General features: G+C 46.7%; 1 protein-coding gene across 3 annotated transcripts in view; it reads right to left on the reverse strand.

Moving 5' to 3' along the window:
- Nucleotides 1-1,916: 1,916 nt before the first annotated feature.
- Nucleotides 1,917-14,387, reverse strand: part of LOC102532863 (phospholipid-transporting ATPase IB-like) — a 103,293-nt gene continuing 90,822 nt past the window's right edge. For all 3 annotated transcript variants that reach the window (XM_072976028.1, XM_072976029.1, XM_072976027.1), the window contains 3 exons: nt 12,482-12,580; nt 6,492-6,586; nt 1,917-2,183 (listed from right to left, as the gene is read on the reverse strand). In XM_072976028.1, coding sequence (XP_072832129.1) covers nt 2,053-2,183; nt 6,492-6,586; nt 12,482-12,580 — 325 coding nt within the window. In that variant the 3' untranslated portion in view covers nt 1,917-2,052. The remainder of the gene's footprint in view (nt 2,184-6,491; nt 6,587-12,481; nt 12,581-14,387) is intronic.

A 14,387-nucleotide genomic window follows, 5' to 3' on the forward strand; every position in this document is an offset into this window, starting at 1 on the left:
GCGGAGGATCTCAAGTGCTCACCAAGCTCTTTCCACCCTGCTTGGTTAAAACCTGAATCCTGCGGCAGCTCTGGGTACCGTTCAGCTCACATCCCTCTGGTAGTTTGTCTCTGCCAAATTCACCGAGGTTCACTCACCACATATGTAGGTTGTTACCATCCAGCTGTTCTCTCTACAGTCTCCCTATAGAAATGTCTACAATCCCTTTCTCAAGAGTACTTTACCTGGCTAATTCCAACTGCCTCGGCCTCCCCAGACTTCAATCTCAGGGTCCTCAACTCAGTGAGAGTCCTGTGCTTTGCTTGGGTACCACTTCCCTGCACCATGGTCTGGAAAATGCCTCTGGACAGAAATCCTGGGCGATAATATGGCTTACTTTGTTTGCTTCCTTTATCTTAGGGATTATAGCCCTTTGTCTAATGTCTGAAAACTTTTTTTCATACATTTTCCCAGTTTTCTAATCGTTTTAAGCAGGAGAGCAAGCCTAGCATTAGTCACTACGTTATGACTGGAAGTAGAATCTCCCTGGAAATTTTTGTAAATAGCTCAATTGAAATTTAATCACCAATTCATCCATTTAAAGTGTTTAATGGTTTTCAATATATTCACAAATATGTGCAACTATGACTACAATTTTTTAATATGTTCATTGACTGAAAAAGAAACTTGTGTCCTTGAGCTATTAACCTTTGACCCCTTCATTTTTCCACCAGCCCTGAGCAGCCTCTAATTGACTTTATATCTGTAGATTTGCTTATGAATTTCTCGGGAATGGAACCATATTGTATGCGGCCCCTCATGACTGTCTTTTTCACTCTGCACACATAATGTTGTGCAGGTTGATCCACGTGGTGCGTGTCTCATCCTTTAATGGCTGAACAGCTCGCCATCATGTGGACAGCCCACATTCCGTGTACCCATGTGTGGGTAACTTTCTGAGATTTTAACTGGTCTTTCTCCCAATGTTTTCCTTGTTGCCTTATTTCCCCTCAAACAAGTATCAGGCTTTTTAGTTCATTTCCTCAAAGGAGTCACTTGGCAGCACAGAAAATAGAGGCCGCCTTCAAGAATCCTCCATCTTTGCTTTTAAAAACTCACTAAGTAGAATTTGGTCTGAGAAAGGGGGCTCCACCCTGGACGAGAGGAGGGGTATGAAAGACATCTCCTTGTTCCTGCAAAGTGCACGGGGGAGACGATGTCTTCCAGGAGAGGAGTGACTTTGCTGGGGACGTTAGACCACAGGCGTAGGGATTCCAGCCTCCCCCGAGGGTTCCAGTTCCCCATACCTGACACAGAGCATCATAAAGTTGCCAGACCAAAGGAAACCATGTGTCTTAATGGTGACCTCTGTGGGCAGATGACAGAAGAATGGAGTTTCCCAGCGCTTCACAGCGTCCGAAACCCTGGAAAGGTGGTGCACACCTAAGGCAGAGCCACAGGGGTGACTGGTGCTGATTCTCCACCAGCCCTAATGTGGGGGGGTCAGAGGGAGGTTAATGAGTTATGGCAATTCTTCCACACCTGGTTTTGAGGCCCAAGATTAGTCTATGCTGCACTCACTATCTGAATTCACTGCAATCAAGAATACTGTGCACATTTCATATACATAACATATAACTCAAAAATGACAGGATATTGTACTTAAACAATGTTTCGTATGCTGCCTGGGCCCTTATTCTGTGAGCTTTCAAAAGATAAAGTTTCCATGTGATCCCTTTCCAATTAAGCAAAACAAGCTTATTCAGCAACATGACATCCTTTACCTTTTTCCCCCCAAAACAACGTGTACCAAAGTTTAACTTTTGGTGATACATAGTGCTTTTTAGTTTTCTACTTCAGAATGAACTGATAAAGCTCTCACAGAAACAGAAAAATAAATTATGTAAAACACTGAAGGCAAATTAAGAAAAAGCAAGCAGGGTTCCCCATTATTTATACCCAAGGATCGTGACTCAATCGATACATAAAGAACAGACCGTCCAGAGCCCCAAGAGTGAGAGTCGGGGGGCGGCTCACTGCAGCGGCCTCGGGGAAGGATGCGCAGCCCAGGCCTCACTCAAGGACGGCCTCGGAGAGGGCGGAAGGGACAGTCCCCATGGTGATGCTCTTGGTGGTGTCATAAGCGCGAACTAGCTCTTCTTGAGAAATCTCAGTTTGCTCCACTTGAGAAAAGGCATACCCATCTGAAAGAGCAAAGCAGCGGGGACTCTGTTAGAGCGCGAATAATGGACAGTGAACATTCTGGTGACAGAAATCAAAACTCCAACTGGAGTGGAACACACTGGCCACACCAGCCAGGCCAGTGACTGAGGCGGGGAAGTGGGAGGGCTGGGGAGGGCTTGGTAATGGAGCAGTTGGCAAACCTGGCCATGTAAGAGCCGCTCGAGAAGCCCTTCCTACACCCTTATTTCTGGGGCCACAACTGACCTGTGGGTGGCTGGACACCCGCGTGTGCGTTTGAGGTTCTCCCCGGGAGTCTGATGTAGTGTCGTGCCCTTCCTGAGAACCATGTCCCGGGGGTGCAGCCCGGCCGAGGGGCCAGGGCACCTGTGCCTGTTTCCATGGGGCTGTGGTTGAGCCCAGTCTGAGCAGCTCAAACAGTGGCCACATGAATCCCTGAATTCACTTCCCCCCACCATTCAAGACGAGAGGCCCCGGAAAGGTCTGAATCTTGAAACTGAAACTTACAACTCGAACCCAGAAAGGTAGCTTCTAAGGCTGAAAACTTGCTAGGGGACAACACGCAGTATTAATATTAAACTTGGTAAGGAATCCATGATGCTGGAAATAGTCCTGCTTTTAAATTTAGCTGATTTAAATAGGTGTTCAAAGCGGCTTACTCAAGTTTATATGAATAACAAGGTCACAGGTAGAAATTCGCAGAGGAGTTAATTCATCTCTCAGCACTCTCTCACTGGGAGGGTCAACCTGATAATCATTTCTGAAAGCAGAGCTGGCATTCACCTGGCAAGGGAGAGAGCTAACCAGTATCTTCATTCTTCTCTGCACCTTGACCTTGACAGGTTAGACGTGGAGCATCACACGTCTGCATGACACATTCAGATTAAAATATTACCCAGATGCTGCCTCTACCCACGTGCACCGAAGGTTTACACCATGGCTCGTTGATGACAATGGAGTTACTTTGAGTGGCCATGCTCCCTGCGGAAGAAAAAGTAACCTGCATCCACGCATTGTGTCCTGGATTATTGACCGAATGGAGTGCCCGTGTGTGGAAGGAAGAGCGAGTGGAGTGGTCCGCAGCCTTCTGTGCACAGTGGCATCGCCCGGCGCTCGTAGGAAGCCCTGTGTCCGACACTAATGGGAGACCCACGGTTCTCAGACCTGAGTGGGCGCTGCCTGCAGAGGGTCTGATTCAGTGAGTCCGCGGTGGGGCTTCGGGGCTGACATTTCCGGCCGCTTCCCAGGCCACGCTTCTGCTGCTGGTCTAAGGACTGTGCACGAGAGCCGCTGTTTCAGGCCATTTTCACGACAGTCCTGGGATGGACGCAAGTATCAAGTTTCCCACCCCTGGGGGTTTCCTTCCTTCCCTCTTCAGACAGATTTGACCAGAACCTCAAAGGGTGAGGCAGGCCCACAGCTGTGGCAGGAAAACCCTGAGGGTTTCCTGGGCACTGAGGCCCCCTTTCCGAGCGTACGTCCAGGCTGGGTCCGTCATGCAAACCACCAAAGGTGGGAGAACAGCTGTCCTCTCCCTTTATTTTAAATGTTCTAAACGTAAAAACATGGAGGGCTGTGAAAAGTGAACATATTAAAAAATAGTCCCCGCTCTTTTAAATGGCAGCTGTGTTTGTATTTTGACTGGTCTCCTCCCCACTCGAATGGAGGAACCAAAACCCTCTTTCTGCTTGTCTTCGTTCTCATCCACCTAAGGCCTCCGGGGGCTGGAGGGTTCAGCCGAGAGGGGATCTTTCTCCCTGGGTCACAGCAAGACACGCACACAGAGAGGGTCTTCCGGGAGCAGGTGATGGTCCAGCTGCGTTGCCCCATCCAAGCGAGGCCCGGGCTGGGGTTTTGGAATTTGCTTTTATACATTAGTGTTTTGCTGTGGTTTCTTTCCTCATTGTAAATATTTGCTTTTGAACCTCATTTTGTATTTGTAGTTCTGTATTCTTTTCCTAAAAAGCGTCCCCCAGTTGATATGAAGCTCTGGCCTTACAAAAACTGGGATCTGCCTTTATGCAGAAGCAAAATCTGTCTTTTGGAAACCTGGGCTGGCTTTCCTTCTCGCAGTGTCCCCAGGAAGGAGCGCCTGCTGGATGGACAACAGGGGCCACAGTCACGCAGCCCACATGCAGGGCCCCTTGGGTCCACCAGCACCTGCCTGGTGGGCATTTAACTGCCATCTGCACCCAAGCGGGGCCTCAGAGAAAACCCCCCCCTTAGCATTTCCCACCTTCATTCATCTTCAGGGAGTCCTGAGGGCCAGAGAGGAGTGACGGGGGCTGGAGAACACACTTGAGGGCCTGACTGGTGACCCTCCCCCGGCCGGCTCCTGATGCATCTGCCTCCTCAAGGCTGAGCACAGCCAGGATCCCGGGACAAGAGGGCAGAGGCGGGACGGGTAAGAGGTGAGAGGGGAAGGATGTGGGGAACCTTCGCATCATTTTTCCCTCCAGCCTGGTAGAATGTCTCGCAGACTTCAGAACCCACCGTGCTGTTCCTTATTATTTTGGCATAGTTGTCTTATTTAATTCACTTTATTATAAATCTGGGAGTCTGATGATACCTTTAAGAAAGTCAGAGTTTTCTGTCTCAAGAAAGAGGTGGTATTTTGCAATTAACTGACAATTTCCTCGCTTCTTATTTGAATCCAACCAGTGCGGGGAGGAGTGGGTGAGGACCGTTACACTTAGCAACACAGAGATCCCTGGTGGCCTTGCCTGGAGCAGGGTCCATCGAGTGACGGGAGTGAAAACCTGAATGGAGTGAGTTTCAGAGAGAATGGGAGGAGAGGAATTGGAGACACTGGACACAGATAATTTGATTAAAAATCGTTGCTGCCAAAGAGTGCAAGGAAATGAAGCAAAATCTAGCGGGTAACGTGTGGGCAAGAGAAAGTTCTTTTTAAAACAACCTGCTGGGTTGAGAAGGATCCAGCAGAGAGTGAACAACTGAAGATGTGGGATACATGGGAGGGAACTGCCCGGGTGATGCTCCTGAGCCGGCAAGAGCAAATGGACAATGGCACACAGAGGACTGGCTTTTCCAGGGGGCATGAGAACAGATCCGTGCAGAGGGGGAGGGCAGACAGTGTGGTGCAGAGCTGACGGCGGAGTCCACTGAGAGCCCGCGGAGGTTTGTTTCCAGCCCATTGCTCTCAGGGATGCAGGAATCAAGGTCATAGGTTGGGAAAAGGATGGGAGAGATGTTAACCCAAATCCTTGAGACACCTGCTGTACGTTGTTTTCTTGTCCTGGGTCAATTTTTAACCTTCCGTTATCTTTCAGGTGTTTCTACCTAAATGTCTTGAGGGAGAGGGGGGTGAGGTGGCTGAGGACAGGGAGGAAGAGCAGTGGCTGTGCCCGAGAGAGAGACCTCACTCCCAGCGACAGGGAAAAATCAACAGAGAACCGAGGATTTTGAAACTTTGAACACCTCGGTCAAAGGAGGGGGACAGTGAGCTCTGCTTCCCGGGAGACAAACACGAGCTGTTCCTTTACGTTTACTATCTGCGGGGTTGAGCTACCCCGCCCCCAGGACGGTACTCAGCAGTCACACTGTCAGACACGGTCACACAGGCACGTCCTGAATGGCTTATTGCAGGCGGGGAAGAAAACTTCTGCAAGTCTCCACGCCTAACTGAAGCTGTGCTAACCTGACACCCTGAAAAGGGGTGAAAGTTTCCACCAGGTAAAGAGTATCTGCAGCCAAATACCATTTCTCCGTGTACACTGGGGAGTTTGGGGCCTGTCAGAGGACCTTGAAAGCAGGAGGGTTTTACCTGCAAGAGCAGGAGACCGGAATTACCTCCTTTCAAACTGCACTTGCTGTAGGCCAAGCGCACTCACTTCACAAATCTAACTGAGCCTATGGGATTACCTTAACTTTCTAGAAAATAGGTAATAATACAGGTAGTTACCTTTTGAAAGAACAAGTATAGTAAAACACACGGACTTAAACTTCATCATCCTAGTGGCGGCAGGTTCAGCTCAGCAGCATTGAGCATGCTCGCAGGGCGGTGCGGCCATCCCCACCTCCATCCCCGGGACTCCAGCCTCCCTACCGGGAACTCTGCACACACTCCCCACCACCTCCCCCAGGAGCCCCCCTTCTGCTCTCTGAGTCTGAATTTGGCTGCTCTGGGGACCTCAGGTGGCCGCAAGCACACAGCACTTGGCCTTTTGTGTCTGGCTTTTCTCAGGCAGCATAGTGTCTTCGAGGAGGACGACCTGACTTTCAATCACCTGCCCTTCCTGTGAGCCGACGGAGTCCCTGTGTTGTGGCCCACTTTACGGCCTGGGACTTACGTGGGTTGCCCAGATCAACGGAGTTGTTCCGGAAGACCACCTCGCAGGGCTGGGGACTCGGGGACTTCGGGAGATTCGCTGTCTCCATCCTGGGACTAAATCAAACACAGCCTGGCTTTAGTTCATTGGAACAGACTTCAGAGGAATTTGTTGGGTGGGGGGGGAGTTGCAAGATAAAAGTAAAAAAAAAAAATCTCCCTCGCATTTTGGAGAATGTTCATATATTTAAAATAAAACGGGTATTATCCGGACACGCTCAGCAAGGTGTTTCTTCTGAAAGAGCATTTTGCTGTGAGTGTCTCTTACATACAACCCTCCTATCTTTTCCAAAGAGCTGAAGTGAACAATAGTGTCCTCTTTGTCCTCAGGCCTCTAAGAGCACCTTAGAGATCTTATGGTGTGTGTTTTAAAAATCTTTGTCCCAGCTTCCTTCTCTTAGGACCATGTTGTCACCTACACTGGTTCAAGACTCCTAACAGCATAGATGAGGACAGGTAGGCTCCAGGCACGAGGGAGATCCTCTCCAGATCCCGAGGCTTACTGGGGCACCTGGAAATCCAAGGACAATACCTTCTGAATCCCAAGGAGAAGGGCCACTACATGAACTGGCCCCTCCCAGGCTGCCATGCTGTGGACAAACTTAGCACAATTAGGGACCTTCATGGCTTTTTCTTCCTTTTTTCTTTCTGTAAGCTCAAAGACGGGGTTAAACAAAATACCCACGCAGCCCAGCCTAGCCTGCTCTGACTCTGGCTCCTTGGACGTCACCAGGCCATCCTAGGGGCCTTCTACTGCTCTGGGACTTGCCATGCACCCTTGCATTTCCAGGAGCGTGGGGGCTCGGGGCCGTGCTCGCCAACCGCAGCTGCTCTCAACAACCGCAAGGCCTCCCGCGTGCCACACCCTCCCGCTGCCGCTGCGACACGCACAGAATGTTTGGTCTCTCAGCTCGGCCTGAAGGGCCTGAAGCAGAAGCTCCAGGGGGGGCCTGGCCCAAGGCTTGTGCCGACAGGCTGGCCTTGGGAAGGGCTGGCTACTGGCTTCCCTCCGAACTCTCCTCTAGGGTGAAGGTTATTCACTGAAAATGCTCCGCACCAGATTTTAACAGGATGGTAAGTGTAAAAACAAGGGGGTGGGGGGTGGGGGTGGGGAGGAGGGGAATGGCTAAAAACTCTGAAAGCAGTTAAAAAGAGTCAGATCAGGTTTTTACTTTGCTCATACATCCAGGGACTGAAGAGCATCTGGTTCTGGGATTTTCAGAACCTGATTACTCACCTGCATCTCCTCCTTCTCCCTCTGTTAAATTTGTCACAGATTAAACACTTACATGGCTCAAAATTTTAAAGAGAAAATCAACACAGGTAGAGACTGAAGCTCCACCTTCCCTGTCCCACCTACCAGCTGCTCACTCCGCTCCTTACTGAGGTCACGAGGAGCGGTCTCCGGGTGACGCCGCAGCGGGGCCTCGTGAGCACAAGCGACTGCGTGTTCCTACCAGCCCTGCCCGTCTGCACTACAGGCTGCACGCTGTGCGTGGCGTCCTGCGTCTGACTTCTCCTGTTAATGTGTCCTGGAGACATTTCCATCTCAGCACACAGCGTGTCCCCGCTCCTTTCCACAGCTGTGAGTGTCTCAGCCTGGGGCTGATCCACACAGGTGTGGTTGTTCCGGAATGTTTGCTATTCCAAATATTGCTGCAGTCCCTAACGCTGGGACATGTGCAGGCATTTCAGGGGTGGAAGGGGGGGTACTTTCCCAGAAGTGGAACTCCTGAGTTGAAGGCTATCGCACTTGTGTTTCTGATAGACACCGCCAAGTGAGCTGACCTAAGTCTTTACTTTCCCATGTTTTCATCACTCAAGGGCTGCAAACTATGACAGGTGAAAAGCAGCCTTTTTGTGTACTCCCCATTTTCATTTCTTTTCATGAGTGACGTTGAGAACATGTTCATGCGATTAAGAACCATTGTATTTCCTTTTCTGCAAACCGTTATATTTCACCTGCTTTTCTATTAGCAGTGGTCCTCCTGCTGATTTCCAGAAACATTGTATCTACTTGGGAGATTAGCCCTTTTTCATGTAAACTTTCTTTTTGTCCAGTTATATTGTTTTCTTTTTTACTGAAGGTCATTTTGCATATCATAAAATGCATAGATCTTAAAAGTACAGTGTGATGAGTTTTAACAATGTATCCATTTCTCAGATCTGTTTTTATGCCAGTCCCATACTATTTTGATTACTACAGCTTTGTAATATCATTTGAAATCAGGAAGTGTGATGCCTCCAGCTTTGTTTGAACCTATGGATGGCACTGGGTAGTGAGAACACATTAACGATATTGACTCTTCGGATCCGTGAACACAGGATGTCTCTCCATTGACTTGTGTCCTCTTTAATTTCTTTAGTCAATGTCCATAGCTTTTGTTGCATAGATCTTTCACACTCTTGGTTAAAATTATTCCTAAGTATTTTGCTATATTTGATGCTATAGTAAAATGAAATTGTCTTCTTTATTTCTTTTCAGATAGAAATGCAACTGATTTTCGTATGCTGATTTTGTATACTAAACTTTCCTGAATTCATTTACTAGGGCTAGAAGTTTTTTTGTAAAGTCTTTAGGAGTTTCTACATATAAGATCATGTCACCAGCAAACAGAGACAATTTTACTTTTTCTTTTCCAATTTGGATGCCTTTTATTTATTTTTCTTGCCTAGCTGCTCTGGCAAGGACTTCCAATACTATGCTGAATGAAAGTAGCAAGAGTGGGCATCCTCGTCTTGTTTCTGATTTCAGCTTTTCACTGTTGAGTATGATGTTAGCTGTGAGCTTGTCATATGTTGAGGTACATTCCCTCTACACCAACTCTGCTGAGAATTTTATCATAAACGGATGTTGAATTTTGTCAGGTGCTTTTTCTGCAACTATTGAGATGATTATATGGTTTTTATTCTTCATTTTGTTAATGTGGCTTATCACGTTGATTTGCAGATGTTGAATCAATCTTGCACCCCTGGAACAAATCCCACTTGATCATGCTGTATGATCCTCTTAATGTAGTGCTGAATTTGATTTGCTAAATTTTGTTGAGGATTTTGGCATCTATGTTTATCTGGGCTATTGGCCTGTAATTTCCTCTTCTTGTACTGTCTTTATCTGATGTGGTATCAGGGTAATATTGGCCTTGTGAAATGAATTTGGAAGCGTTCCCTTGTCCTCTTTTTATGGATGAGTTTGAATATGATTGGAATTAATTCCTTGAATGTTTGGTAGCATTCACCAGTGAAGCTGTCTGATCCTGGGCTTTTATTTGTTCAGAGATTTTGACTACAATTTAATCTCCTTACTTGTAATCGACCTATTCAGATTTCCTTTTATTTCATGATTCAGTCTTAGTAGGTTGCATGTTTCTAAAAACGTGTCCATTTCTTTTAGGCTGTCCAATCTGTTGGCATATAGTTAGTTATAGTCGTTTCTTATAATCCTTGTATTTCTGTGGTATCAGTTGTAATGCTTCCACCTTCATTTCTTTTTTTTTAACATTTTTTATTGATTCATAATCATTTTACAGTGTTGTGTCAAATTCCAGTGTTCAGCACAATTTTTCAGTCATTCATGGACATATACACACTCATTGTCACATTTTTTTCTCTGTGATTTATCATAACATTTTGTGTATATTTCCCTGTGCTATACAGTGTAATCTTGTTTATCTATTCTACAATTTTGAAACCCCAGTCTATCCCTTCCCACCCTCTACCCCGCCCCCCACCCCGGTAACCACAAGTCTGTATTCTCTGTCCATGAGTCTATTTCTGTCCTGTATTTATGCTTTGTTTTCGTTTGTTTGTTTGTTTTTGTTTTTTTAGATTCCACATATGAGCGATCTCATATGGTATTTTTTTTTCTCTTTCTGGCTTACTTCACTTAGAATGACATTCTCTAGGAGCATCCATGTTGCTGCAAATGGCATTATGTTGTCGGTTTTTATGGCTGAGTAGTATTCCATTGTATAAATATACCACATCTTCTTTATCCAGTCACCTGTTGATGGACATTTAGGCTGTTTCCATGTTTTGGCTATTGTAAATAGTGCAGCTATGAACATTGGGGTGCAGGTGTCATCCTGAAGTAGATTTCCTTCTGGGTACAAGCCCAGGAGTGGGATTCCTGGGTCATATGGTAAGTCTATTCCTAGTCTTTTGAGGAATTTCTCCACCTTCATTTCTGATTTTGAGTTCTCTTCTTTTCCTCAGTGAATCTGGCTAAAGATCTGTCTATTTTGTTTATATTTCCAAAAAAACAGCTCTTAGTTTCACTCATCTTTTCTGTTGTTTCAATTTCATTTATTTCCATTTTGATCTTTGTTATTTCCTTCCTTCTGCTAAATTTAGGCTTACTTTATTCTTCTTTTTCTAGTCCTTGAGGTGTGAAGTCAGATTGTTTATTTGAGATCTTTTTTGTTTCTTAATGTAGGCATTTATCACTATGAACCTCCCTTTTAGAACTGCTTTTGCTGTATCCCATAAGTTTTGGCATGTGTATTTCCATTTCCATCGGTCTCAAGATTTTTAAAATTTCCTTTTTGATTTCTTCTTCGAACCCCTCTGGCTGTTTGGTGGCATGCTGTTTAGTCTCCACATATCTGTGATTTTTTCCAGCTTTCTTCTTATAATTGATGTCTAGTTTCATGCCATTGTGGTCAGAAAGAAATTTTCGATGTGATTTCAGTCTTCTTAAAATTATTAAAGTTTATTTTGTGGCCTCATCTGTGATCTGTCCTGGAGAATGTCCCATGTGCACTTGAGAAGCATGTGTATTGTGTTGCTTTCAAATGGAAAGTTATATAAATATCTGTTAAGTCCACCTGGTCAAATGAGTCATTTAAGGTCAATGTTTTCTTGCATTGTCCTGCTGTTTGTCCCTTTAGGTCTGCAAAAATTGCCCTACATATCTGGGTGCACCTGAGCCAATGTGGGCGGCCCCTTCTGTGTGATGGACTTCTTTTCTTTTGCTGTTCTGAAGTCTCTTTGTCTTTGGTTTTCGACACTTTTATTATAACGTATCTCAGTGAAATATTTTTTGGGTTGAACATGATTGGGGGTCTGTTATAGCTTCATGAATCTGGATATGTGGAGATGTTTTAAAAATTCTCCTGGGTAAATACCTAGAAATGGAGCTGTTGGGTCACAGGATAGCTGTTGAATTGAACTGATGAGAACGGCCGCTTGTCCACACTGACTGTGTGAGAGTCCTCGTCACCGTTCATGCTTACCAGCCCTGCGCTCTCAGTGCTGAGTACTCAGTAGATCCCAAATACACGGATACTGATTACTCACTCCATTTATTTACTTCAGATTTGCCTGTCCTTACGACTTTGCTGTTCCCTAAATGCTTTTAAATGTGCTTTGGGGCCTTTTTGCCCAGGCCACGCCATCCGTTGTTTTCCACCCTCTCCTTGAGTCTTCACAAAGCACTCAAAATGCACATGTGTTCAGGCCAATTCCCCATTTATAACCCCTGATAGATACTGCTCGTTCAGAGGAAGCCCGCTCAGAACTCCAGGACATGCCCATAACGAAAGCCTGTGGGTGTGGCTGCTGAGAAGGAGCCTCGCGTTTCTACTCAGGAGGGCACCCAGGTTTTGTCAGACAGCTGGAACTGAGCTCTCTCTGGGGGCAGTCTGGATGTAGAGATTAAAATCTCGACGAGGGTAAAAGGATTTTCTGGCACAACGGGTGTGGGATAGGACGAAGAGGAAGTGAAAATGACCTCAAGATTCTGGGCCTGAGAAGCTGAAAGGATGAAGCTGCCATCGGCTGAAAGGGAGCTGACAAGAGGGGCCTGCATGCTGGGGACGTGAAGTTCAGGATGCCTGTTTGACATGCACTTAATAAGCCTGGGAAATCATGGAGCGTGTGGAAGCACCTGGAAGGGAGGGGGAGGTGGGAAAAACAAGGAGAAGGGGTTTCTAACCAAGAGGACTGGCTCACCTCTTTTCAGAATCTCTGGGAAGATCAAGTTCTTGAACTCTGCTACTTTCCATTTCCCGAACTTCCTCTAGCAAAGTCCTCTTGCAAGTATTTCTAATCCTGTATCAGATGGGAAGATAAAAAGAATATAACACATGAGCTTTTGCACAATGTAAGCAACGATTTCTCCCCTCCTGGGTGACAGCTGGACAGCCCTCGGCTGCAGGCGGTGTGGTGGGATGCAATGCAGCAGGCAGGGGCTGCGTGTGAAAACCAGACTGTTTTCCTTGTGGCCAAGAGCATCACCAGAGGGATGCCCGACAGGGGCTGGGCCGTGTGCACCAGCAGCCAGCCCCCCAAGCTCTGCTGACTTTACACACAAGCCTGTGTGTCCCTCCAGGTGAGTGTTAGGCTGCAGACACCCCCGACTCTGCAGGAGCCAACCTGCTTGAACCTAGCCTGACAGTTAGTTGAAAATTCCTAGCTAGGACTGACTCATGATTCCATGTAGATTTTTCTACCATGGTCGCCATTCCAGAATCTCGATGTTTAAATGCTCTTTCAGCCGTGTGCTACCTTTGGTTCTTATTTCAATCCGAGAGCCCCAGGGCTAGCCATTTACAGCAGTTCTAACGGTGCAGCGGACCGTTCAAATGTGGTTCAAATGCTGGGTGTGCATATGTGACTTGAAACGTACAAGGCAACCCAGACAGATGCCCGTCTCTCTGTGGCACCTGGTTTCCACTGGGGTCTGTATCTATATTCAGGCATTTGTCGTTCATCCACTCGTGCAACTCCTTAAATATCTTTTTGAGCCGTAATTAGGTGCCAAAGCAAAAACAGACATCGTTTCTACTTTCATAAAGCTTCCAACAAATGGAGAGAGACAGGCGACAGAGAAGTGAACAAATGAGCAACGTCAGGAGGGTACAGGTATGCCGGAAGGGGCCCCACGTGATGCCATGACAGCACGAGGCAGAGGAGGGAGCTTCTCAAGGGTGTGAGCAGGGGCTCCTCTGAGGAAGTGGAGACCGAGCAGGGAAAAGGAGGAGGAGGCAGCAACTACAGGAGAGTGGGGGAGAGCATTCCAGGCAGGAGAAACCTCATACGCAAAAGCCCTATGGTTGGAAGAGTGCAGGGAGCAGGTCCGAGGAGGCAGAGAGATGGGCAGGGAGCAGGCCGTCCATGGCCTTGGGGAGGATTTGGCCTTTAGCCCAAATGCAGAGGCAGGTGCAAAGAAGAAGAGCGGAGGACAGCTCGTGGACTTACAGTTTAGTCGTGGCTGTTTTTACCTTCAGGCAGTACAACAGAAATGTGCAAAGGAGTTTAGGAGGTTAGTCAGGCTTGATGGTTTACAAAATGTAGGCTAGCTGAGATAGACGATTATAAGAGAAAAGAAGGTTGATGGATTGGGAGAAATTAGAGAGGTCAATGGTCAAATTTTAGAACAAAAAAGTCAAAGAGCTGATGCCGCCCACTTCAAAACATTATAAAAAAATTAACAAGCCTGAATACCAGCGTGCACCTGAGGAAAAGCCCCTGTATCTAAGCGCTGTGCTGTGATATAAGGAATCACATTCTCAAAGCCGCTCCTGAAAAAAGGGAAGCCATCCCTTCTTGCTGGACAGCAGCTGTTCTGCCAGTGGTTGAACTGACAACCTGCGACGCCACTTTTTCTGCACTGCATTTATCTTTTGCAATCCTTTGTGGCTGAAGTAGAATTATGAATAACATATAAACAAACACTTTACCATGCTCTTCACACAACTGATCACAAGGCTTATCAGCCATCAGACATACCAGGATGTTACTGACAGGAAATTATTTATCAACAACAAAAAGCGAAGGAAATGTGGCTAAGAAACCAGGTGTGGCTTAGATTCTGGAAGAGAAAAGCCGCTTTATTTTACAGGTTCAAATGCTTCAT

This window comes from Vicugna pacos, chromosome 14, assembly GCF_048564905.1.
Source record: "Vicugna pacos chromosome 14, VicPac4, whole genome shotgun sequence".
Lineage (NCBI taxonomy): Eukaryota > Metazoa > Chordata > Mammalia > Artiodactyla > Camelidae > Vicugna > Vicugna pacos.